This window comes from Sorex araneus, chromosome 9 (genome assembly GCF_027595985.1).
Source record: "Sorex araneus isolate mSorAra2 chromosome 9, mSorAra2.pri, whole genome shotgun sequence".
Classification (NCBI taxonomy): Eukaryota; Metazoa; Chordata; class Mammalia; order Eulipotyphla; family Soricidae; genus Sorex; species Sorex araneus.
Genome location: NC_073310.1, coordinates 55,573,285 through 55,599,452, shown reverse-complemented (window position 1 = coordinate 55,599,452; position 26,168 = coordinate 55,573,285). Strand labels below are relative to the sequence as shown.

Sequence of the window (26,168 nt, the reverse complement as noted above, 5' to 3'; positions counted from 1 at the left end):
TGCCTTTCTGAGTATTACTTTTTAATGTCTAAAATACAAATATATGTTGATAAGGAAAAACAAAAGAGTATTCAAATTGTTACTATGTCTTTTAAAGAGGAAGAATGGGAAAGAGGAAGAACAGGAAGTTTGACCATATTGCAAAGGTAATCGTGGTGACAATAAAAATGGAATAAAATTTAACTATAAGGTGGTAGTAAATTGTTGGAGACTGGATTTCCCTATGCAGTTGGTGAATTGCATCCAGGTGACAGGAAGGTGAATTAGAATGTCTTTTATTTTAATTCGGTTGACCCTAACTTGCAAAGATTAGTGCAGGGGTAATTTTTTTCATTTATGTCTCTATATTATGAATATTTAGAAACTAATACTTTTAAATAAAATCAAGTATTTATAATAGAGTGGAGTAATGGTCATAAATATTTTTGAGAGTAATAGTCAAAAGTGAGCTATTGGAGAAATTGGTAAAGAGTAACCCCTGTGCAACTTAACATTTACTGACAACATTTGTTGTCTAATACAGTCAAAATCACTCTAAATTGCTATCATTTTTCTACTTCTTTCTAACCTGCCCTTTACATGTTAGCCTCTTATTGAAGGTGCTATTTGTAGAACTATAAAAGACTTTTAAAACTTGACCCAGTGGCCAATTTTGTATACTAATTTAAAAAGGATTCAGGCAAGTTTCATAAGTGGATATAATTGGGAAGGTAAAGAAATGGAATATTTTCTGTGTTCTTATTCCAAAAAGCAGTACATTATCAGGTAAGTCAGTTTCTTTTTCCTAATGTTTTCCAAGAATTGGTCACACTGGAGGCAGGACAATTATTCTAGGATTAGACTCCAATGCCATAGAATTAGTTGGCACCCTCTTATCCACTTTACGAGAATTTATCACTCTTTTGTCTTTCATCTTCCTATATAAATTAAGCAGATATACTTTGAACACACACGTGCTAGGCATATATATTATTTTTATTTTTGTACTTGAGTTTCTTTTATTCACTATTTTAACATTTTGAATTAATTCAACAAATACCTGGTTGCCAGCTACCATACAATTGTCTAAAGATTAAGGATTTAAGTGTGCATATATTTGTTGTAAAAGGTCTATGTAAGTGGATCTTGTGACTCTTCCCATTTCAGTCAGGTTATATTGTTTTATTTATTGTAATATATTTATTGTTTTAATGTTTTTATTATAAATTCAATGCATGCTTGTTTTTAAAGTTTGGAAAATACAAAAAATGTAAAATATAAATCTAAAGCATGTATTATACTGTTCTCATATTTTTTCATGGGAAATCTAGTTTTGATGCTGAGCTCCTTTAAGGATAGTGTCATTTGGGGGTTTCTGTTCTCTCTATGTACTAGACACAAAATTAATTCTTGCTTGCATGGGAGCTAACTTAGTCTGGATGTTATTTCATTTCTTATTTTTCTTTTTTAAGTAAAATTCCTCCATCCCTCTCAGAGAGCCCGGCAAGCTACTGAGAGTATCTCACCCGCACGGCAGAGCCTGGCAAGCTACCCGTGGTGTATTCGATATGCCAAAAACCAGTAACAACAAGTCTCACAATGAAGACGTTACTGGTGCCCACTCGAGCAAATCGATGAGCAACGGGATGCAGTGACAGTGATACAGTGACACAGAAATGCAGACAAAATGTTAAGGAAAATGTAGAGTTCTCTTAGGTGAGGTGGGGAAACTTCACGGAAGCAGTGACATCTGAATAAAGTTGTTGAAGTTGAACAAGTATTTACTGAAAAAGGCTGTTGTCTATGTGTGCTCTTGCTCTGAATCTCCCTTACGTACAAAGTGTGCCTGTGAAGAGAAGCAACTCTTGGGATTTCGTTTAAAATAAGTTTTCTGGTTTTCGTTTTTTTTTTGCTTTAGGTAGGGTTTCTAACAGTTGAAATAAGAATGTGACCCCTTAGCATTACTGCATATATAAAATACATATGATATTGTTTTATTGTTTAAAATTTGAGAGATAATATGGTGGGAAGGTGCTTACCTTGTACACAGTTGCCCCAGGTTTGATCCCCTATACCTCAGATGGCCCCCTGAGCACCACCAGGAGTGATCCCTGCGCACAGAATAAGGAATAATCTCAGAACATTGCTGGTGTATCCCCCAAACAAACGAAACCTCAAAATAAGTAAGCATTTTTAAAAAATGTGATCCTTTTCTCTTTTGATTGTTTGTATGGGTTCCACACCCAGCGATGTTCACGGGTTACTCTATTTTGAAAAAATTGTGAATCACCATGAGATACAGTTACAAAGCTTTCGTGATTGAGTTTCAGTCATACAATCAATGTTTGAACACCCATTCTTCCACCAGTGTACATTTCCCACCATCAGTGTTCCCAGTATCCCCCCCCTCCCATCCCACCCCCTGCCTCTATGGCAGGCACTTAAATCATACACACTCTCTCTCTCTCTCACTCTCTCTCTCTCTCCTTTTGGGCATTATGGTTTGCAATACAGATACCAAGAGGCATCTTTGGTCCTTTGTCTACTTTCAGCACAGATCTCTCATCCTGAGCAATCCTTCCAAACATCATTGACTTAGTGGTACCTTCTCTATCCCAACTGCCTTTTCCCCCAGCACTTGAGGCAGGCTCCCAACTGTGGACCAATGGTCCAGGTCTTTGTCTCTAAAATGTCCTTGGGTATTAGTCTCATAGTATGTTATTTTATATTCCACAAATGAGTGCAGTCCTTTTATGTCTGTCCCTCTCCTTTTGACTCATTTCACTTAGCATGATACACTCCATGTCCATTCACTTATAAGCAAATTTCATGACTTCATTTTTCCTAACAGCTGCATAGTATTCCATTGTGTAGATGTTCCATAGTTTCTTTAACCAGTCGTCTTTCTTGGGCACTCAGATTGTTTGCAGATTCTGGCTATTGTGAACAGTGCTACAATGAACGTACAGGTACAGATGTCATTTCTACTGCATTTTTTGACTAAAAAAAGGCAAAAATATATTCCCAGAAGTGGTAATGATGGGTCATATAGGAGCTGTTTCTAGTTTTTTGAGGAATGTCCATATTGTTTTCCCAAAAGGCTGGGCCAGTCGGCGTACCTGCCAACAGTGAATGAGAGTTCCTTTCTCTTCATATCTGCACCAGTACTGGTTGATCTTGCTCTTTTTGATGTGTGCCAGTTTCTGTGGTGTAAGATGATATCTCATTTTTTTTATTTGCATCTCCTCAGGGGTTACTTTTAGCTCTGTGCTCAGGAATTATTCCTGGCAGTGCACAGGAGTATGGGGTGCCAGGGATCAAAACTGGGTCAGACACTTGCAAGGAAAGTGCTCTACCCACCGTACTATCTCTCCAGCCCCAGTATGACCCTTTTCTGAAATCTCCAACTAAGACATGCTGCGGGAGGGATGTTAAGCCATTCTGTGTGACGTCTTCAGTAGAAGACTGTGGGTGTCAGAGGCAACAAGAAAATGTGAACTTGTCCTGAGCAGGTTGTAGAGGTAGTGACAATGCCTATGTTGGGACAAATGGTAAATCACTTAAACCAAACAGTACAGGATGTTTTCAAAGTGTTAGAGCATCTCAAGCTTCTTGAATTGGTCTAAATGATTAATTAAAACCAAAGGGCAAAGGACAATGCAAGAAAAGCAGCCATGACTGCTTTGTGTTTTATCTTCCATTAATCATTTGATTCAGAGTGAGACATGCTGCTGATTGGGGTGTCACTCTGCTGTGATGCTTCAAAGCTACCATAACAGACATTTACAAAACTGGGTAAAATGTATTGCCACTCAGCCTAGAACCTTGCAGATACCTACTTTTTTCCTATCCTGCCCTCGTCTCTTCAGAAACTCTCAATCTCTTCACCAGCCTAAAAGGTCTTATGTATCAGCAGGGAGTTCAGGACCATATTCTGGTATTTTGGCAGCATTTGTGGTGGTTGTTATCCATGATAGTCTGATTGTTAAATATGTTAAAGATCACTCCAGTGAAACATAGTGATAAAGTTAAAGCCATCAATTTAATGAAAAATTTGCACTGCTAGCTTCATACTAATTTCTATAATGTCCTATCCCTATGTAGGGAAGTTCTTGAATTGTGCCAGATTGAAAAATAAAATCTTTGAGGAAGCAATTAAAAATTTTTTAAAAATAAGCAAAAAAATGCATGCACAATCAGAATTCTAGGGTATTTCCTGGCATTCATTTTTGCTTTAATATGACATCTCAATTTCTAGAACCTTTCCCTGTAGAGTATAAGCTTTTAAATATATTTATATTAGTATAATTTTGATAAGTATACAGTATTAAGAATAAAAGATAAATGTGGCTTTGCTGATTGGTTGCTGCTGTCTTTTGAACCATCAGCTCCAACCTGAATATCAAAGGCTCAAATTATACATCCTTATAACTCTACCCTGTCATTAGTGATGCTTGTCCCAGATTAAAGGCACAGATTCTAGAGATTTCTTCCATTTCTCAAAGGATAAAACTGACTAATGACACAATTTCACAGTATGTTAAAGTCATTGAATTCCATTTGTTGGTATTGGATGCAACCAATCCATGTTTTAAATATTTAGGGAAGTAGAATATACAGAGACCTCTTTATGTTACTTTTCTTGTTATTCCTGAAGTTTCTTAGCATTGAACATGGGTATTCTAAGAATATAGTATATGCTTTAAAAAAAGGCAAAAATAAAACATGACCTATTACAAATAAGGTAAAAAGGAATTTCAAAGGGTTGTTTCTTGGTATTCTGCAGCTTTGTATTTCTTTACATCCTTAGTGTTAAATTGTTGCTGTGATAATATCTATTGCTTTTTCAGTTAGACAACCTTGTTAAAATTCTGCAAAAGCAGTAATGACTACAACTGCCTGCAATTTAGGGAAAATAGATTTCTGCTCTTGAGTTCTTTGTTCTCCAAGAAAATACAATTTTATTTAATAGTTAATCTATGTGGTGCTTAAACTTATTATTTAACATTTTTATGGCAATTGGAATTTAAAAGGTGTTTTACAATGATTAGTTATTCCCTACACCCTGCTCTCTTTTTCTCTCTCTACCTCTCTTTCTCTCTCTCTCTGGTGTTTGGGCCATACCCACTGCTCAGAACTTACTCCTGCTTCTGGGATCACTCCTGGCAGGGCTCTGGGGTCCACTTGCTGTTCCTGGAATTGAATCCAGGTCAACTGCATGCAAGACAAGTGCTTCACTTGCTTTATTATCTCTTTTGTAAGGTGGATTTAACCTAAGTAGAATAGTGAATCTAGCACAAAATGAAGTCCTGATATTATTTTTTTAATGACAAAATATTTCCATTATTTACTTTTTATAATAAAAGTTGGAACCATAGCCTAAAAATTAAATCCAGAGTTTGAAACATCTGTCTGCATGCTATATTCTGTTGGAATTGGAAGACTTTCTGTATTCCTACCAAGCCACAGAATTTTCCTCTGCAGGGAGCTCAGATATGTCATAGAGGTGATTTCCCAATACTCTTTAATCCTCTCAGATCTGTGAAATAATATTTTAGTTGTTAAAGTGTTTTCATTGTTGGAAACCTCTGAATATCTTGCTTCAACTTCTCATCACTTAATCTCCATCTGCAAAACTAAGCGTATGTTTTTATATAAATAATAAAGTATTCCCATCATCCTGTTCTCATGTTAAAGTGTATAGCAAGTATTTGGTCATTGTTTCATTAAAAATGAGCACTATCAGTTTTGCTTTATGTTTTTAACTCCAGATTTTGAATTATTTTATTTTATAAGAGAACATTTTTTTAAAAGAATCTAGCTAGCATGAACATCTAGTTCACATGTGGTTCGCAACACTTATTTAGAACTGCATATTGTAGTTCATCCCTATTTTTATTGGAACTCTTATCAATTTTGTGTAAACAAATTCTTAGAAATCACCATTTACACTTTCTTTATAAAGTGTAGCATTATGTGCAGCATTATTTTAACCAGTAATTTACCAGTTTCATCCTCCCAGTGTCTTATCCAGAGCATTGTTAAGAACATTAATGAAAGTATCAAGAATAGGGGCTTTGGTTTATACTACTATAAAATTTCTTTTGATAATTAGATACATTGCATAATATCTTCAAATTTTTAAAAATTTCTCCATGAATTACATTTTTTAATTTAAATATATAAGTTCTTTCAGTAAAGTTCCTATCTATGCTTTCTAAATATGTTACAGATTGATCATTGTAGAGATTCTCAAAAAATAAAATGAGGATACTGTACAATTTGGGCTGGAGTGATAGCACAGTGGGTAGGGCGTTTGCCTTGCACGCGGCCAACCCAGGTTTGATTCCTCCGCCCCATTCAGAGAGCCCGGCAAGCTACCGAGAGTATCTTGCCCGCACAGAAGAGTCTGGCAAGCTACCCGTGTTGTATTTGATATGCCAAAAGAAAACAATAACAAGTCTCTCAATGGAGAAGTTACTGGTGCCCGCCCGCTCGAGCAAATCGATGAACAATGGAAGGACAGTGCTACTGTACAATTTAAAAGGTTTTAAGGTTGGGCCTGGAACAATAGCACAGTGGGTAGGGCGTTTGCCTTGCACTCAGAACCTGGGGTTGCTGAGTAACTCCAGGGGTTACTTCTGGCTCATGCACTCAGGAATTACTCCTGGCAGTGTTCGGGGGACCATACGAGATGCTGGGAATCAAACCCGGGTTGGCCGCATGCAAGGCAAACACCCTACCCGCTGTGCTGTCGCCCCAAAAGTAAGTTTTTAAGGCTACTCACTTATTATTCCTATGTTTCTTAAAGGGATAATTTATTTGGTCTGCTTCCGTAGTCAAAAATGGCACTTTTGAGAGCTTCTGAATTATTTCTGAATATATTTACTATTAGGTATGCTTTTTGGGATAATTTTTTTCTTCTCTCTTTTATTTTATTTTATTTCTTATTTTAAATCTCTGTAATTAAAATTTGGAGTATATACCAGTACATTTTGTTACTTTGGGCCTTCCTGCTCACAGATATTAGGAATGCTAAGATGACTTAGCTATTTTCCCTTAAAATTTATATTTCCTTTCAAATATTTCCTTTCTGTTGCTGTTGGTCAGATTTAGGTTTAGAGTGGCAGGTAAGGTAAGGCATAGGAAAGTTTGTCTTTATAGACAATGTGCAGGACTTAAGCCGTAGATGTTAAGTCATAGAGGTATTCTAGAAGGACTTGCTTTAAGGATAAAGAAGATTTATGATAAATATTTTAAATATAAAAATTTGTTCTTAAAGTATAGTAAAAGCTTCATATCTTAAATATTCACATGAGACTTACTCTATCCTTAAGAAATCTTTAGTGGGGAGGCAGTACACCCAGAAATACTTAGGTGTTACTTTTGGCTCTGCACCGAGGAATTGCTCCTGGTGGTGCTTGGAGGCCATTGGGATGCCAGAATCGAACCCAGGTTGGCTGGATGCAAGGATGTGCCCTACCATCTTTATTACTTCTCCAGCCTTAATAAATCTTTGTGTTACAATAGTTAACTAAGACATTTATACATCTTGAATTTTTTCCTGAAATATGGTAAATTGCTTTTAAAAATCTTATCTGTTTTCAACTGAGAATGGTAGCAACTATAGTAATTAAAGTTATTTTATTTGTATGTGATAAACAACACTTTATTTTTTCCTCTGTAAACAAGAAGAACTTACTGCCTCTTGAGAATAGAGCATTTAGTTTTGATTTAGCATTTAATAGGTAGTGTAGTTCCTGGCTTTTGGTTTAGCCCTATGCCCTTTATTCTTTAGCTGATTTGCTAATTACTATCGAAAAGCCCTTTAAAATTTCACTGGGGAAATGCAAATGTACATTCAGATTCTAAAAACTTGAGAGGCAGCCAAATACTGAGTACATGCAAACATATTCTGAGTTTTACATAATTTTTTATATAATTACTTTTATTGTCCAGGGACTTTCTCCTTTAGTATCAGTATATATAGAAGGCATTAAGCAAAAATGAAGTGGAAAAATCTCTCAGTTAAGTAATATAATAAGAAAAGGAAATTTTGGGGTAGGTGAAAGAGAAATAAAGTATTTAGAAATGGAGGTAGGGAGTGTAGCATAGTATTAATTTTATAATGTTTTTATTTGAAAACATTTCATAAAAGTGCACAAGTATACATCAAATGAATTGACTTCAAGTGAACGTACATAGTTCTCATTTATTTATTTATTTGGCATTTGGGGTCACCCCTGGCGGTGTTCAGGGGTTACTCCTGGCTCTACACCCAGGAATTACTCCTGGTACTGTTTAGCGGTCCATATGGGATGCCAGGGATGGAACCAGGGTCAGCCGCATGCAAGGCAAAGGCCCTACTGTCTGTACTATCCCTCTGGACCAGTTCCCACTTATTTTAAGAGGAAAATATTACTGTTATTCTAGAACCTTATTTTCTTTTTGGCACCATCTAACAATCTCTTCCTCAAAATTACCCAAAATTTACAATATTCTGATTCTTAACACTACTGCCTCTTTTATAACTTTATACAAATAGAATAAAATAGCTTATATGGCTTATTTTTGTTCAACATTATTGGAGATAGGATCATTTATGCTGTTGCATATAGCACTGATTTGCTTACTTTCATTACTATATAGTAATCTAAAAGAAAGAGACTGCAATTTACTTCTTTAGTCTTTCTTTCTTTCTTTCTTTCTTTCTTTCTTTCTTTCTTTCTTTCTTTCTTTCTTTCTTTCTTTCTTTCTTTCTTTCTTTCTTTCTTTCTTTCTTTCTTTCTTTCTTTCTTTCTTTCTTTCTTTCTTTCTTTCTTCCATTGAATAACCGCGTGATAGAGCTGTTCATGGTTGAGTTTCAGTCATACAATGATCCAACACCCATCCCTCCACCAGTGTACATTTCCCACCGTCAATATCCCCAGTATCCGTTTTCCCCTTGTCCCCCCGCTACACCACCCCCTCACCTGCCTCTATTGCAGGCACCTTTCTTCTTTCTCTCTCCCCTTTTGTGCATTATGGTTTGCAATACAGGTACTAAGAGGTCATTGTGTTTGTTCAGGGCGTTCAATATTTTTATCGGGAAGGCACCGCTGGCATAGTTGTTTTCAACTGGGAGGGGCTTTAGAGTGCAAATGTGACTGCCAGGGCTCCTGGACGTACAGGGAGGTAGAGGGGATAGCTCATTACAACTCCAAGAAAGCCTGGAGATTTCAGTCACAAAACCCGCATACCCAAATTTTCAGCAGATCTTGGTGAGGTCCGTCCCAATAGCGGAGTCCAGTGGGTGGTATGGTGGCAATTTTAGATAGTGGGATCTAGTGTCTGGTGGGGGGGGGGGTTCTGTTTGAGCGGCCACCAGGCTCACCTGCCCCCCTCCAACCTACCCTGGTCAGCTCAGCCTTGTACGGATCTGAGATTAACTGTGACTTTTTTGATCTCCCTCAAGATTTATTTAGTGGTCTCTGAAGCAAGGCTGGTAGGAGGGCTTACATGGTGGTACTGGAGTTGGTTTGTGGGGGTGACTGCTGGTGGGTGCTTCCAGGTATATAAAAACATGGGTGGAGGTAGTCCATCCTGATTCTGAGAAATCTTGGAGATTTCAGTTACAGCACCCATATACCTGAATTTTTAGCAATTAATATCTTGGTGAGGCCTGTCCCAAGACGGTGGAGTCTGACCAGGGTCATGGTTGTGATTTTGGATTGTGGGAGGAAGTGGCTGTCAGAGGCTCTGTTTAAGCAGGCTCCAGGCTGACTTGCCCTTCCCTGATTTACCCCGTTTTTTTCAGCCGTGTGCAGGCCTGAGATTAATTGCAGCATTTGATCTCTTTTGAGATTTATTTACGGGTCTCTGAAGCAAGGCTTATAAACGAGCTCGTGTGGCTGAGCCGGAGGTGGTTTTGGAGCATAGCTCCCACATACTTCACTTTTTTTCAACTGGGTAGCTGCTTTGGGGTATGAATATATGATTGCCAGGGTTTCCAGAAGTAATTTCTTGGGAAACTTGGGCCAGAGTTGTTGGCACAAGATGATTCAGAGGCACAGCGGTGATTTTGAAATATCAGAAAGCCAGAAGGCACCATCAGGCTGCTGATTCACTCACCCCGAAGGTCCAGTTTGATCTGCTGGTGGCGCCCCGGCCCCTGGGCCCCAGTGACCAGGACCAGGGCCAGGGCTGCTACCATTCTCGGTCTGGGCACTCTGGCCCGGCTACAGCCATCAGTCCAGCAGAGCCTGACCAGGGGCCACACTCCCATCCTGGGTCTCCAGAGAGGTTTTCCTCTATAATAGGCTGCCAGCGGTGCTGGCTAGTCCAGGGAAGAAACTGCATTCATTGAACCATGGAGTGGAGAGTGGTTTCTAGTCTCGGTGCAGCTTCTGGGCCCAGAGCGGGTGCCCAGCTAGCCACGACTTTCTGGGGTCATTCAGTTGCCCAAGCCAGTGCTCATGGTGGCTACTGAGGCCTGCTCCTGCTGCAGCTCTGTGGCCTGCACCCTAAGTCGCCTGGGCGGGAGAGGATTTTCAGTCTCGGTGCAAGCCCCACCTGCCGCAAGTTTCTGGAGCTGCTCAGCCACCTAAACCGGCCCCAAGTGGCAGTTACTTGGGGTCCCACGGCAGCTCCCTAACTGTACCCTGAGGTTTTTAAGTCCCAGCGCTGCTTCTGGGGTCGTCAGCCACCAAGCTCATGGTGGAAACCTGGGGCACCACAGCAGTTCTGGGCACCGGCTGGCATTGCAAAACCATTGCCTTTAAAATAATCGACACTTACACTCAGTCCTGCAGAATTAAGGAGAATTTCTGTGTCATTGAGCCCCTCAGTACAGAGCTCCAAGAGCCACCACCCCACCAACCCTCTGGGTTCCTCCTACTCCATACTTTACTTTAGAAAGATATTTTACATTTTTTTTTTTGGGTCACACCCGGCAATGTACAGGGGTTACTCCTGGCTCATGCACACAGGAATTATTCCTGGAGATGCTCAGGGGACCATAAGGGATGCTGGGAATCGAACCTGGGTTGGCTGTGTGCAAGGCAAATGCCCTACCTGCTGTGCTATTAATCCAGCCCCAAGAAAGATATTTTACTTTTTAAGTAGGGACTATTGCAAACAATGAAGCATTTTTTTCGTTTATATTAGGAAAAGTTTGCAAACTTTTCCATTGAATGTGCAACCAGAGCTAGCTAGATACTGTTATTTATTTTTGTATTTGTAAGTAAGTAATGGCAATTCATTCCCAAAGACATTATATGGATTTATATCAATTCTTACTGTCAGATTTCAAGGTTTTAGTTATGGGCGTTGAGGATTGTGATTTTGCTTTTCTCTGATTAATAAGATTAAAAACTTTTTATATTTTTAACAATCACGAGATTTTGCCCAAATTGTGGCTAATTTTATATTACATTTTCTATTAATATGTAAAAATTACATTGTTTTAGACAAAACTTTATTATATATGTTGAAATACTTCCTATAACTTGAATTTTTACTTTATAAATTGTGTCTACTAACAAAAGTGATTTGTCATCGATATGCCAAAAAACTGTAACAACAAGTCTCACAATGGAGACATTACTGGTGCCCGCTCGAGCAACTCAATGAGCAATGGGATGACAGTGACAGTGATATTTAGTGCTATAACTAATCACTAAGATGCCCTTCTACATGATATTCTAGAAGCTTATTTTATATTCCATAATTTTACTTTATGAATAGTTTACTCATTAAAAGTGATTTTTCATCTTTATAATTAATACTATCCATAATCATGAAGATATCCTTCTACATTGCATTCTAGAAACATTTTATTCTCCATATTGAGATCTATAATCAAACGAGAATTAATTTTTCACTGTATCACTGTCATCCTGTTGTTCATCGATTGCTCGAGCAGGCACCACTAACATCTTCATTTGTCCCTGTCGAGTGCTAGTTTAGCCCAATGGGTCTGCTCTCTCCAGGAACATGAAGAGCACGTTATTGTTGCTGTTACTGTTTTTGGTTTATTAAACACGTTATGGGTAGCTTGCCAGGCTCTGTCGTGTGGGCGAGATATCCTCAGTAGCTTGCCAGGGTCTCCGAGAGGGACGGAGGCTTTTGGGGCGGCCTTTAATTGTCCTTACGGGTGTTCCCAGTCTACGGAAAGCAAGCTTTTGGTTGGCTGGCATGTTGTAACGATCTGCACGCTGACAAACGTGCACCTGCCTGCATTTCTGGGCAGCACCTGGGACATCTGTGGCCTCAGGTTGTACACCTGGAGGTTGTTGAGGTTATTGAGTAGTTGGCAGAGCAGGACTGGAGGGTCTGTGCCAGGTCGAACACCCACTCCGAGACCCAGGTCACCCGATGGTCGGCGGACAGCACCCAGTAGTGGATGAGCCACTGTGCGCACCGCCGCCTTGGCCCCATGTGACTCGGCCTGGCTGTGGTCCCTCCTTGCCCCGCTGATGCCACTTCATCTGAATCTTACAGAATCTTACAAAACAGCCAGCGATGTTTAGCAGGGTTCCCTGCCTGGCATGTTGAGCCACGCCTTGTCTAAGGCGAGTTGGTGAGCCCAGAACAGGAGAGTGAGAGGGGTTTGGGTGGCATCAGCACCATCTTGATCTCCTATCAGAATTAATTTTTATATGCTAGAAAATATACACCCCAAAACTAAACCAAACCAAACATATTATCATTGGTAAATACTTCAGAAACTTACAGTATGCCTCTTCCTTATCCTATTCTTATCTTCCCCCAAAATTGATCACTGTAAATTTTCTGTTTAAAATTTACTTATAAATTTTAGGTTTATTACTTCTATTTTGGGGTGGGGGATATGGGCTATACTTTGAAGTGTTCAGGGCTTACTCCTGGGTCTGCATTCAAGGGGAGACTCCTGGATGGGCTCAGGGGACCATATAGAGTACCAGGAATCAAACCAGGTTGTCTGCATGTAACACAAGTGCCTTTCCCCTGGACTTTCTCCAACCCCAGTCACTTTTATTCTTAAAAATTATATATGAGTGTATATCTTTATAAAAATTCTACCTATTTTTGAATTTTACAAAATTGCTGCAGTTTACATATTCTTTTATTAAGTTTCATCTTAGCATAAGAGTTTGTACCTAAACCAGTTGATTCTTTGAAAAAGCCTTAAGTGGTCTACTACTCAAAAGTGAAACATTCATGACACCATTACTTACGAAGAGGGTAAAGCATCAGGTGGAAGCTTTGCCTTTGCTTTGTGCTTTGGGATTAAAAATTCTCTGAGAACTAGCCTATGGCTTTTGTTTCTCTTTGTTGTTGCAGTAAATAGTATATAGTGGGGATCAGAAAAAAAAAGAGCTAAAAAGAGCTAAATTAAGTCAAGAATGAATAAAAAGGGCATTTCCAGAGCTTCTGAGCTGTGAACATAGGAAGCACAGGGTGCTAAAAGTAAAACATGGGTGCATCCTGGTGGGTTGCTGAAGGGCAGTATTTTGTTTTATTTTATTTTATTTTATTAAAGAGTTGAGCTCATTAGTAACTTTGTTTACCAGGCCACTGGGGTTTCTGTAGGAGGGCATAGAAAAATGGGCTTGCTCACTCATGAAATATAATCCTGACACTTTTCTGAGTCAGTCTCAACCCCCACAAAGCATCCTATTATGTGTCAGTGTGAAGTTCGCAGATTTGAGAGAGCGCCAGATGCTGCAGTGCTGTCCTTTCGCCCTGTTTTGTGAGAGCTGACTCCACTGACTATAGTAGTGTTTCAAACATTCATCATGGGAGACAGTTTCTTTTTAAATTTTAACTATATCATAAAAAAAAAATCCTCTCACACCCTCCCTCCAGCCCCTCCGTCCCCACTGTGCCCCAGTCCATCATGCTTTTAAAACCAGGTTTTGACACCTAATGAATAATAGAGACAAAATGTAGCTCTTTCTTTCCCTGGTGAAATGCTGCGTTATTTGTTATTCATGAGTTCTTGTTTCCTTGGAAGATGGTTTGATGAAATATGTGGGTGATGTCTATCCTATCATTGCCTAGAGACCTTTTAAATTTCTTCTGTTTGAGATATCCTTTTGTTTTAATAAACTTGTAGAGATGATCCACTGGATATTCATATAATTGATCTGGTTTAGTAACAGGTCCTCAAAAATCTACTTCCAACTTGCCAGATTCAATATGTTGTGGTATTTCTTCACAAGTTACATAGAAGGGGGTAATAAACTAGGAGACTGAGTTACTACTTCATCTTCCCAGTGCCAAGCTTTTTGCTCTGTGAACTTCCATCTGCTTTTTGAACAAGGTTCAGTAAATCCAATATAGCGGAAACAGTTTCTGGTATGAGATGTCTCCTGCCAGAGTAGAACAGCTCTGTTTTGCCACCAAAGAAGGAAAGGGCAGTGTAGACTACCAAAGAAGGCCTTTCCTTTCTCTGCTTGTCCATTTTACTTTGGGAATATCTGTGAATAAACCTCATGCTTCTGTTAAGAGACCAAGAGTCCTTCATTTTCAGGTAGAGAACATACACTCTACTTGTTTACCCCTGAAAAAATATTTTTCTAACATCTTTTTTTTGGGGGGAGGGAGAAATTTATTTTTAAAATTTGTAGCCAGTTGTAGAAATTAACTGAGTATCTTTAAGTATATTTCATGTGGACATTTTAAAATTAATAATAATTTTCACTTACTTGAAACTTAATGATCCAGAAAATTAATCCATTTGGAATAGTGCCTAAAACCAAGAAAAATGGAAAAATAACGGCTTTGGAACAAGTGAATGAAAGCACAAAGCGGTCAGGTAGTGGCATGTGTTCCTGTTTGTGGAATACTACTATGGACCCATATTTTGTTGAGAATAGTCATTACTCTTTCTGGAGCCAGGTCTTTAGAATTATAGGCATTTTACAATATTATTTTCATTTTTATATGTTAAAAATCATATTTTTATTCTAGGAATAAATTGAATTGAATATAGTATATATTTCTTTTGATGTGTTATAGGATTTGATCTGTTACTGTCTTTACTGAAGATTTTCATATCATTGTTAATAAGGATAATTGATATGTAGGTTTTTCTGTATTATTTATATATTTTTAAATTCTCTTATCAGGGACCAGAGACCATGAGGGTTGACAGGGGTTGCATTGTGTAGAATGGACTTTTAATATTGTCTTTCAAACTGTGAGCATGAACGTCATTTTGTTTTTGTCTTTAGTTTCTTTCAGTAGTGTTTCGTAGTTGTCAGTTTGCAAGTATTTCACTTTTTTAGTTGATTCCTGTCTATTGTGTGGGGGGAGGGCATACACCCGCAGTGCAAATATATATTTTTTAATATATTTGTATTAAAAAACACACACGCTATGCTGTGGTTTCAGTCCATGATTCCTAAGTCTTATTCTTTTAGAAGCTATTGTAAAAAAATTGTAAATGGATTTAAAACTCCTTTCCTAATGTTACTTGTCACTTGTCATCCCATTGATCTTCGATTTGCTCGAGTGGGTGCCTGTAATGTCTCCATTTGTCCTTGTGCATGCTAGTGTAGCCCAATGGCATTTACTCACTCCAGGAACACGAAGAGCCTCAAAACGTTCATTTAGGGTTTTGACGAATAAGTCTGACCATCTTGTTGGTGGGCGGTCATGCAGTCTTTTGACGTCCCACAGAATCCAGTCGGTAATAGCTCTATTCAGCTGTTGTTACCTGTCTGGCCCATCTGATTTTTGACGTCTTGGCAAACAGACAGCATCCCTGATTCTCAATCATCGATGGAGATCAGAACTCTGGATTCCTTCTCTTATTTGAGTGAAACATGATACTCCAAGCATAGCTCTTTCCATTCCTCTTTGGGATACCTGAATAGCGTTCTTATCCTGTTTTCGTAGGGCCCAGGTCTCTGAGGCATATGTTAGTGCAGGAAGACTGATGGAGTCAAAAAGATGTGCCCGGAGCTGGAGGTTCTTTGTCCTCTTAACCACTTCTTCAACACTCTTGAAGATGTTCCACGTTACTCTCTTCCTCCTGCGCAGTTCTAGCACCAAGTCATTCCTCATGTTGATTTCTCAACCTAGGTACACATAGCTGCTGCATTCGGGGATGTTCATTCTATTGAGAGCAAATGGAACGGCAGGGACTAGTTCGTTTTTTATGAACATTGTTTTGGTGAGATTCACCTGCAGTCTGACCTTTCCACACTCGCGGTCAAAGTCGGCCAGCATTTGTGCCGCTTGGCTAATGTTTTGTGTTATTAGAATGATGTCATCAGCGAAGCGGAGGTGGTGTAATTGCCGACCGTCTATCTTCATTCCCATTCCTTCCCATTCCTGTCATCGCTATGATGTTCTCGAAGGTGCCACCCGCCCTTCCCAAATAGTATGTCTATTTCCTGGAATTTAACTGAATAGATTTGTTAATTCTAAAGTTTTTATTGTTATTGTTTTGGTGCCACGCCCATGAGGTGGTCAGGATTACCTTACACGTAGCATAGTATCTGGGATTAGACTAATAACTTCACCCCTCCCTGGTACTTTCTAAACTTCTGCACTATCTTTTCAGCCCTTTAACACTGGAGATGCCGAACAGTTGAGCACTCAAGTTTTCATCAAGGGCAGATGTTTCTTTTTTTTTTTTAAGTTTCATTTATTGATTTATTAGGAGGGCAAAACCTAATGGTACACAGAGGCTATTCCTAGAACTGTGCTCAGGAATGATCCCTGGAGTGCTCAGGGACCGTATGTGCTATTGGAGATTTAGACTACGCTGCATGCACTGTGAGTGTCTTACCTCCTGTACTATCTCTTTGGCCCTCGGGTGGTACCAGATTTGAACTTGCAGTATTGTGCTTGCCAGGTAATTGCTTGAAGCCACTGAGTCATCTTCCAGACCCTTTGTAATATCTTTTTTTGTCTGGCTTTGGTATGAGGGTATGTTGGCTTCATAAAATGACTTGCAAAGTATTTGCTCATCAAGTTCATGAAAGTTTGAGCAGTATTAGTGTGCTTCTTTCAGTAGCATTTTAGACTAAGGCTTATTTTACTCTTATTTATATCTTTTCTTTACTAGAGGGTCTTGATTACTAATGCAATATCTTCTCAGTTAATATCACTGTATCACTGTCATCCTGTTGTTAGTCGATTTACTCAAGCAGGCACCAGTAACGTCTCTATAGCCCTGAGATTTTAGCAACCTCTCCTTACTCGTCTTTCCCAACAATTGGACGCTCTGTCAGAGTCAGGGGAATGAGACCTATCATTACTGTTTTTGGCATATTGAATACACCATGGGTAGCTTGCCAGGCTCTGCTGTGCGGGCAGGATATTCTCAGTAGCTTGCCAGGCTCTCCGAGAGATATGCATATATCTGTTACTATATTTGGGATATGAATATGCCACAGTAGCTTGTCAGGTTCTCCAAGAGGGAGAACTAGGCTTCCGGGAGCTTGGTTTTATTGTCTCTGGATATTGGCTGCTGACGAGATTACATGGCACCAGGGGCAGTCTCTGGGTGTGACTGCTTAGCTACTGGAAAATGGGGGATCTGGGTGGAAGAGGCCCAGTCCTTATCCAAGCAGGCTTGGAGATCTCAGCCCTGGATCCCCCACACCTGGGTTCCTCCACCGGCTCTCGCATGCATGAGGCTTGTCTGAACATGTGGAGAGTGGCCCTGAGCATGGCCGTGGCTGGGTTCCGGAGGTCTTCAACTGTTGAGGCTCTGCTCAGGGTGGGGAGGGAAACGCAACCTGTCCCCTCTGAGGGGTCCTGGTGAAGACAGCCAGGCACAGGGCTGTCTTCCGGGAGCTTGGTTTTATAGTCTCTATATGTTGGTCATTGATGGGATTACATGGCATTGGAGACAGTCTCTGAGTGTGACTGCCTAGCTACTGGAAAATGGGGGATCTGGGTGGAAGAGGCCCAGTCCCGATCCAAGAAGCCTTGGTGATCTTGACCCCAGGTCCTGCACATCTGGTTTCCTCTGCCAGCTCCCCCATGCATGAGGCTCATCCGAATATGTGGAGAGTGGCCCTGAACCTGGCTATGGCTGGGTTCCGGAGGTCTTCAACTGTTGAGGCTCTCTAATCTTCTCAATTAATATATCTGTTCAAATTTTTAAAAAATGTATGACTCAGACTTGATAGATGTTATGTTTCTAGAAATTTTTTCATTTTTTATCTAAACTTTTAGCCAGTATGCCTTATCTAACACGTCTTCTTATTTGGATTTGAACTACCACCTTGGATTCTGACTTTGTGAATTTTTAAGAGTTCTCATTTGTAAATCATTGCTGATGGATTGATAAGATTTATCAAAGAGCACATCTAATCTTGTGGGCCGTAACCTCACTCACAGAAGTACTATAACTCTTCATATGATAAGATTAATGTTTGTTAAATGTTCTCATGCAACCCCTATCCTCATTTTAAAAAAAAGAGCTGCTTTTTTCTTTTCTGCATTTTTTAATTTGTCAGAAAAAGCAAAAAGGTTTAGAATTGAATATTTAAAGTAAGTTTCTTGTACATTTTAAAAAGTGTCTTAAAAGCATCTTAGAATAATATTCTAAGGAGTCTCTCTATCTGAGGACTTCCACTTGCTTCTTTTCTAAATCTCTAAGGAGAAAAGTAAATCTGGTTTACAGTCCTCAAATAGTGACATTAGTTGAGTTGTCATCATATTTAAGGAGATAAAAAGCAAAAAGAAGCCTACTTTGATTACTAAGCTTATTTCCTAGTATAGAAAATGTATAGTTTTGATTTGGAGGCGGCAGAGTTGGAGTGGTACCAATGGTAATGGTGGATGGAGCAACACAAGAGGGTACTGGAATGCAAATACACGGTCATTAAAAGGAAAACTAGCCAAAATGACTTGATGCTCTCAGGAAAAGAGTATGTGAGCAGATTTATGCAGACCCCCAGAATGACTTTTTTTTATTAAGTTCAACTCACTTAACTTCTTTCATTTCTCTTAAGAATTCCAGAAATTGAAGACTAGAATAGAGGTTGTTTAATTAGCAATTTACATTGCTGTGTTTTGCATCATAAATTAGTTTTTTAAAGTTCAAGCAACTTTATTTTGGTGATATTTATCTAATTAAATAGAGTTTTCTAAAAGTATTTTTCTTTCAGAATTATCTTAAAAGAGATACTTTTATTTCAGTATTTTTTCATAATTATATTATATATAATTTATATGTATTATGATATATTTATTCAATATATTTAATATATAAATTATATACATATAAAATTATATTATATAATGTCAGCCATTATATATTATATTCATATTATATAATATTATATAAATGCATCATATTATATAATAAATTATATATAATATCACTTGTAGCTTGTATCACTTGTAGTCCCGTTGATCTTCGATTTGCTCTAGTGGGTGCCTTACTGGCACATCTCCATTTGTCCCTGTCACGAGCTACTGCAGCCCAATGATACCTGCTTGCTCCAGGAACAGAAAGAGCCTCAAATCGTTCACTCAGATTTGACAAAGAAATCTAACCATCTAGTTGGTGGGCGGCCATGCGGTCTTCTGACGTCCCATGGAATCCAGTCTGTAACAGCTCTAGTCCAATGGTCGTCTCTGAATCGCGTTACATGACCGGCCCATCTGATTTTTGATGCCCTGGCAAACGAGACAGTGTCCCTGATTTTTGATCGTCGGTGGAGGTCAGAACTCCGGATTCCTTCTCTCCCTTGAGTGAGACATGATATTCCCAGCATAGCTCTTTCGATTCCTCTTTGGGATACCCTAATAGCATTCTCATCCTGCTTGCGTAGGGCCCAGGTCTCCGAGGCATATGTTAGTGCAGGAAGAACGGTGGAATCGAAAAGATGTGCCCGGAGTCGGAGGTTCTTCATTCTCTTAACCACCTCTTCCACGCTTTTGAAGGCATTGCACGCTGCTCTCTTCCTCCTGTGCAGTTCTGGCACCAAGTCGTTCCTCATGTTGATTTCTCGACCCAGTTACACATAGCTGCTGCATTCAGAGATGTTCATTCCATTGAGAGCAAATGGAGCTTCAGGGACATTTTTCATGAACATCATCTTGTTGAGATTCAGCTGCAATCCGACCTTTCCACACTCGAGGTAGAAGTCTGCCAGCATTTGTGCCGCTTGGCTAATGTTTGGTGTTATGAGAACGATGTCATCAGCGAAGCGGAGGTGGTGTAATTGCCGACCGTCTATCTTCACTCCCATTCCTTCCCATTCCAGTCGTCGCATGATGTTCTCAAGGGCGGCACTGAAGAGTTTCGGTGAAATGGTATCACTTTGCTGCACCCCTCTCTTTACATCAATGATCTCTTCCTTGTAGAATGGTGAGATCCTGGTGGTGAATCCACAATACAGCTCGCAGAGGATTTTGATATACTGAGTTTAAACGCCCTGTTTGACCAAGGCTTAGATGATCACCTCAGTCTCAACAGATTCGAAGGCCTTCTTTAAGTCGATGAACATTAGACAGAGTGGCATCTTGAACTCTCGCGAAACTTCAATGAGTTTGGTCACTGTGTGGATATGGTCTATCATGCTGAATCCTCTTCGGAACCCAGATTACTCACAGGGTTGTCCTTCATCTAGTGTTCTGCCTATTCTATTCAGGATGACACGAGTGAACAGCTTGTAGACAACAGACAACAGGCAGATTGGGTGATAGTTGCCGATGTCGTGGATGTCTTCCTTCTTGTACAACAGAATGGTCCTACTGGTTTTCCGCTGGGATGGAAACTTGCATTCAGACAGGTAGCATGTGAAGAGTCGGGCCAGTGTATTGATGAGTACTGGTGGCAGATATATATATATATATATATATATGTATATGTATATATATAATATAAACATTTTAAATTATGAGCATTGAAAACTCTCAACTGAGTTACTGTATCAATGCTGAGTTGTAATATCAGGAAATGGTGCTATTTTCATTAATAGCACTAAATTTCAAATTCTCCTGAAGTAAAATATTTAAGTATATTACTATATTCTTAGTTTATAAGACTTGTTTATTGGGTGAATCTCTGCTGGTTAAATGTTTAATAAATGTAGCTCAACAATTTCCACACACTATGCTCATAGTGGGCTGGAGCTATTGCACAGCAGGTAGGGCATCTGCCTTGAATGCAGCCGACCCAGGTTCAATTCCTCCATCCCTCTCAGAGAGCCCAGCAAGCTACTGAGAGTATCCCACCCGCACAGCAGAGCCTGGCAAGCTACCCCTGGCGTTTCTATATGCCAAAAACAGTAACAGCAACTCTCACAATGAAGATGTTACTGGTGCCCTCTCCAGCAAATCAATGAGGGATGACAGTGCTACAGTGCTATACTCATAGTATCATATGTAATTAATAAAATAGTTATTCTGCATTGAATGGCTCTTCTCACTATCACTGATTTCTTCCTTCTTGCTAAAATTTTTAGCACTGGAGTTTCACTATTTTGGACTTACTTCCTTCACTGCCTTTAGGCATTCAGTGATCTCACAGTCTAACCTATTAGCTTGTGCAAATGAACTTCAACTTAATACAGCCCAGCTGTCTTTTCTAAAGGACACGCTACTTTATCAGACAGTATATATGTTGTGTAGAATAAATTTCAAATAGACACTTCACGCAATAATTTAAAGCTTAACTTCTTTCCCCCACATTCTCTTCGCCTGCAGTAATTTTCCAGCTTGGTGTTGGAAGGTCCATACTTCAGGTTGCCGAGGCCCAAAACTGTGATATTATCCTTCCTCTTATGGATGTTTAACCTATTAAGATATCTTAGTGCTTCTCCCTTCTTCAAACTGTCACTGTCACTGTCATCCCGTTGCTCATCGATTTGCTCGAACGGGCACCAGTAACATCTCCATTGTGAGAGTTGTTGTTACCGTGTTTGGCATATTGGATATGCCATGGTAGTTTGCCAGGCTCTGCTGTGCCTGTGGGATACTCTTGGTAGCTTGCTGGGCTCTCCGAGAGGGGTGGAGGAATCAAACCCGGGTCAGCTGTGTGCAAGGCAAAGGCCCTACCGCTGTGCTATCGCTCCAGCCCACTCCAAAATTCAGTGGTAGAATTCTCTTTAAACTATACATACATTTTAATGAATAATTATTCTTACCAATTAAGGAGTAAGAACCAGAGACATCAGAACAGCCCAGTGCACATAACTAATAACTAACAGTGTCAGATTTAAATCTTTATTTTCTGCCTAGTCACTAATTTTGTTTATTTGTTTTTGGTTTTTTGGGTCATACCCAGAAATGCTCAGGGATTACTTCTGGCTTTCAAGAATTACTTCTGGCAGTGCTTGGGGCAATCTTATGGGATGCCAGAAAGCCAACCCAGGTTGGCCACATGCAAGGCAAATGCACTACTGCTGGACTATCACTCTGGCCCTGTCACTGTATCACTGTCACTGTCATCCCATTGCTCATCGATTTGCTCGAGTGTGCACCAGTAACATCTCCATTGTGAGACTTGTTGTTACTGTTTTTCGCATATCAAATCTGCCACAGGTAGCTTGCCAGGCTCTGCCGTGCCAGCAAGATACTCTCAGTAGTTTGCCAGGCTCTCCTATAGAAATATTTATGTTTTAGGGTATAATGTTACCATACATGAATGCCATCAAAGTGTCAACATGCCTAGACCACAGTACATAGGACCCATTGAGCCCTCCCTCAAACAACTATGATAAACTCAGATTTTTTATCAGAGTATAAGTATATGTTTTCATTGGATACTGTTGCATGAGTACGGTCACCCAGTAGGTATCTTTCTCCTTCTAACTTATTTTGCTTACCAAGCTTATCAAGCTACCCTCATGTTATATATATTTTATAGAACAATGCAAGTTTTCATTCTTTTATCTACTTGAATCATTTCATTGTATTTGGAATGGAGATGTGTCTGTGTGTGTACATGTCACTGATGGTTTTTTCTGTGAGTGTTTCCTTGACATCAGTGTTATAATTCCCTTTTTATTTTTATAGGTAGGAAGTATTATCTACTATCTAAATCATAAGTTCACAAATTTATTTAATCTACCATTCCCTCTTCAGAACAGAAAAGAAAAAAAATCACTCAGATCTCCCCTGGAAATCTTCCATCTTTAAATGAACAAATAGATGGTCAAGGTTGCTACTCATCTAGTCCCATTTTTCAGTGCCCCTAGAGTTTGGTGTCACCCACTTTGGGGAAACTCTGGAGCAAAACATTTGTAAATATTATGTATTATTTCAGTCTTGTGTTGTAGGAATTCTGTAGGCATACAGTAGTTATTTGAATTAATTGGTACTGACTTTGTATTTTATTGCAGATCAAGGGTTATGTTTCCAATTGCATGACATAACTAAAGCATATGGTTTGAGTGAAAAATAGGTGTATTAATGCAATATGGTATTTAAGACTGCATTTCAGAAAGTTATTTTTTCAAAGATTTTCTTGACATTTCTGTGAGATTTAAAACACATTTAGACTCTTGTTACCATAAATATAGATATAGATATAGATATATTGTGAATATAATATACCTGTTTATCTTCATATTTTTCTATTGATGGAGTGTTCATGATATGCAACATTGATTTTTATTTTGTTATGGGATCACACTTGGCAGTGTTCAGGCGTTACTCCTGGCTCTACACTCAGGAATCACTCCTGGCAGTCTTGAGTGATTGTATGATGCTGGGAATCAAACCTGGTTTGGCCTCATGCAAGGCAAGCACCCTACTTGCTGTACTGTCACTCCAGCCCTGCAATATTGATCTTGATTTATTTTATCATTTAAACTTAGACTATGAAGTTTAGAATTTTACTTAGAATTTTCTCTTATTGGTCTTTGCATCAGAGGGATATTTTATAACCCAAAGATACTGAATTCCAAGCTCCACTAGTAGGTTGTAATAGTAAAAAGGCAAAGAAAAGGTTTGGATTTTGGTAGAGAGATACAAGAAAAGAAATGTTAATGTTGATTAGATTTCTGAAACTTTTATGTTGATGATGTAGTGTTTGCATCTTAGGTAATTATTATTTTGTGTTAAGTGTTACCCAGCAATTCTCAGTGAGTCCCTGATTCAGTCCAGCTATCCTCTGCCCCGTGGTGTGGGGTCAACAGTTTTAGGTGCGAGACCTAGTGATGTGTTGCCTCTTGGGCAAGGAGGTGCTGGGTGCCACAGGGCCACATTGGACGGTAATGGAGGGGCATGCAGTGACAGGTATCAAAACTCAGGGCAAGTCATGTGCTCCAATCATTTGAGCCATTTCTCAGCCCTAGGACACAGCTTCTTTGCTTATATAATTGAACTTAGCAGTAGTAAGAATTTTAAGCTGAACTTCATTGGGTTTCAGTGATAAGCTGATTTTCAATCTTGAAAGAATCCAAATTAAGCTTTTTGGAGCTATTCTGTTTATTGGTATGACATATTTGGGAAGCTACTCATTTTTCTATTTTTATGTACATGTAAATATTTATATATGAAATGGATTGTAGATACACAGTCGTTGGGATCATAAATTCATTTTTCTTATATAAATTTGCATTTTAAACTTATCTGTTTAGTTGTTTTAAGAATTTCTGTTATTTTGTTTCCAAGATTAGATATGATGAATAATTTATAAAAGTAATTTTGTATTTCAAATTTTATATGTGTACTCTCTTACCTTTATAGAAATATTTATCATGGAATCATTTTTACAATATTCTAAGCTTTGGAACTATATCTTATAGCAATAAGATAAATGAGGCACTAAAAGCAAAAACTATAACTAGTAACTACCTCTGTGACAACTGCATGAATTAAAGTTTTGTGGAAACTACAGCTGTAATAGTTTCTTCTTAGAAAGAAAATGCAATTTACTACTTCTGAAAAAATGTCTATGGAAGACAAACCTAAAAGCAAAGAACACTATTTTTGGAAAGTGTGTTAGTTCTGTTTCTGTTTGCATTGATAGATATCTGAGGGTCTTTATATTGTGAAATAAATTGTGATCACCTATATTGCTGTCTTTTTTCCCCTAGTGTTTGCCTATTAAAGGCTTAGGATTCGTACTTGGAGCCTACCAATGTATTTGCAAAGCAGGATTCTATCATCCACGGGTCTTCTCCGTCAACAATTTTCAGAGTAAGTTACTTTTGCCTATATTTAAATACACATATAGAATGCAGTTATTAACTATAATGTTTCCTTTTAATGCCTCTTGGATTTAGATAGTTAAATCCCCTTGCATGGCTTACAGAGTTTCTGCTTAGGTTAGTTATTGCTACTGCTTGGGAGTACCATAGAATTTGTGTTTATTTTAGGTGAATTTTAGTTTTTGATACATTTTAAAAGCCTGAATTAGTGAGACTAGATTGAGATTTAGCGATGGAGACCTGTTGTTGCTAAAGGTTTGGAAAGCTAATTTATTTTCATTCATCACCAGTTTGTTATACTTGGATTTTCTATCTTATACATTTTCTACATATTTTATACAGATTATACAAATCAACAATTTAAAGCAGCCAAATTTACTGTCTTTTGTCAGTTAGATTTGGGATTAGCCTGGGCCAGCATCTAGGGTGTCACCAGGTCAAAATCAAGGCTTCCCCTGGGATATGATCTTGTCTGCGGCTCCAGACAAGCTCGTGCAGGTTGTTGGCAGATCAATACGTGCAGTTGTGTGCCCAAACTCCCTGTTTTCTCACCCAAGTCAGTTTGTCCTTACTCTCAGCTTTTTCACTCTGACTTTTAGAAGTCACTAAAGCCTAGCCCCAGGACTCTCTGAAAGCATTGCCGTTTGCTTACTCTAGGATAGCAAAATATCTCTCTAGTCTTCTCAATGGGGTTTCGTCTCTTGTAGGAGTGGCTGTCTACCATTTTGCCTTCCTAATGTAAGACATTCATAGTAGAGGCCATCCCATCATATTTATACTTCTAAGCACATTCAGGGGAAGAAAGGTATGTTTATATAGTACACACACTACAGAATCAAAACCTGTCATCTGGCATTTTATTTCTATCCCCCACCAAATGTCATTGTTACAATTTGAACACGATTTTTTTTTTTCTCTCAAAAAGAATATAATTTCTGTTGGTTGTAGGACAAAGAGGAGAGTTGTGGTGGTGAGACGGAGTGGTTTCATGGAAAGTTAGGGGTTGGAGTAACTGCAAATGAAGCACAGTCACGCATAAATTGTTGCTAGCTTTATTATTGTTGTGTTGAGGAATTTGCTACTTTGTTAGGT

The 26,168-nt window shown here is 38.9% G+C and overlaps 1 protein-coding gene across 1 annotated transcript in view; it reads left to right on the top strand.

Annotated features, from left to right (window-relative positions):
* Positions 1–26,168, top strand: part of GPR158 (G protein-coupled receptor 158) — a 345,958-nt gene that overhangs the window by 157,556 nt on the left and 162,234 nt on the right. The window contains exon 3 of the mRNA XM_004605493.3: positions 24,963–25,065. Within this exon, the coding sequence (XP_004605550.2) occupies positions 24,963–25,065 (103 nt within the window). The remainder of the gene's footprint in view (positions 1–24,962; positions 25,066–26,168) is intronic.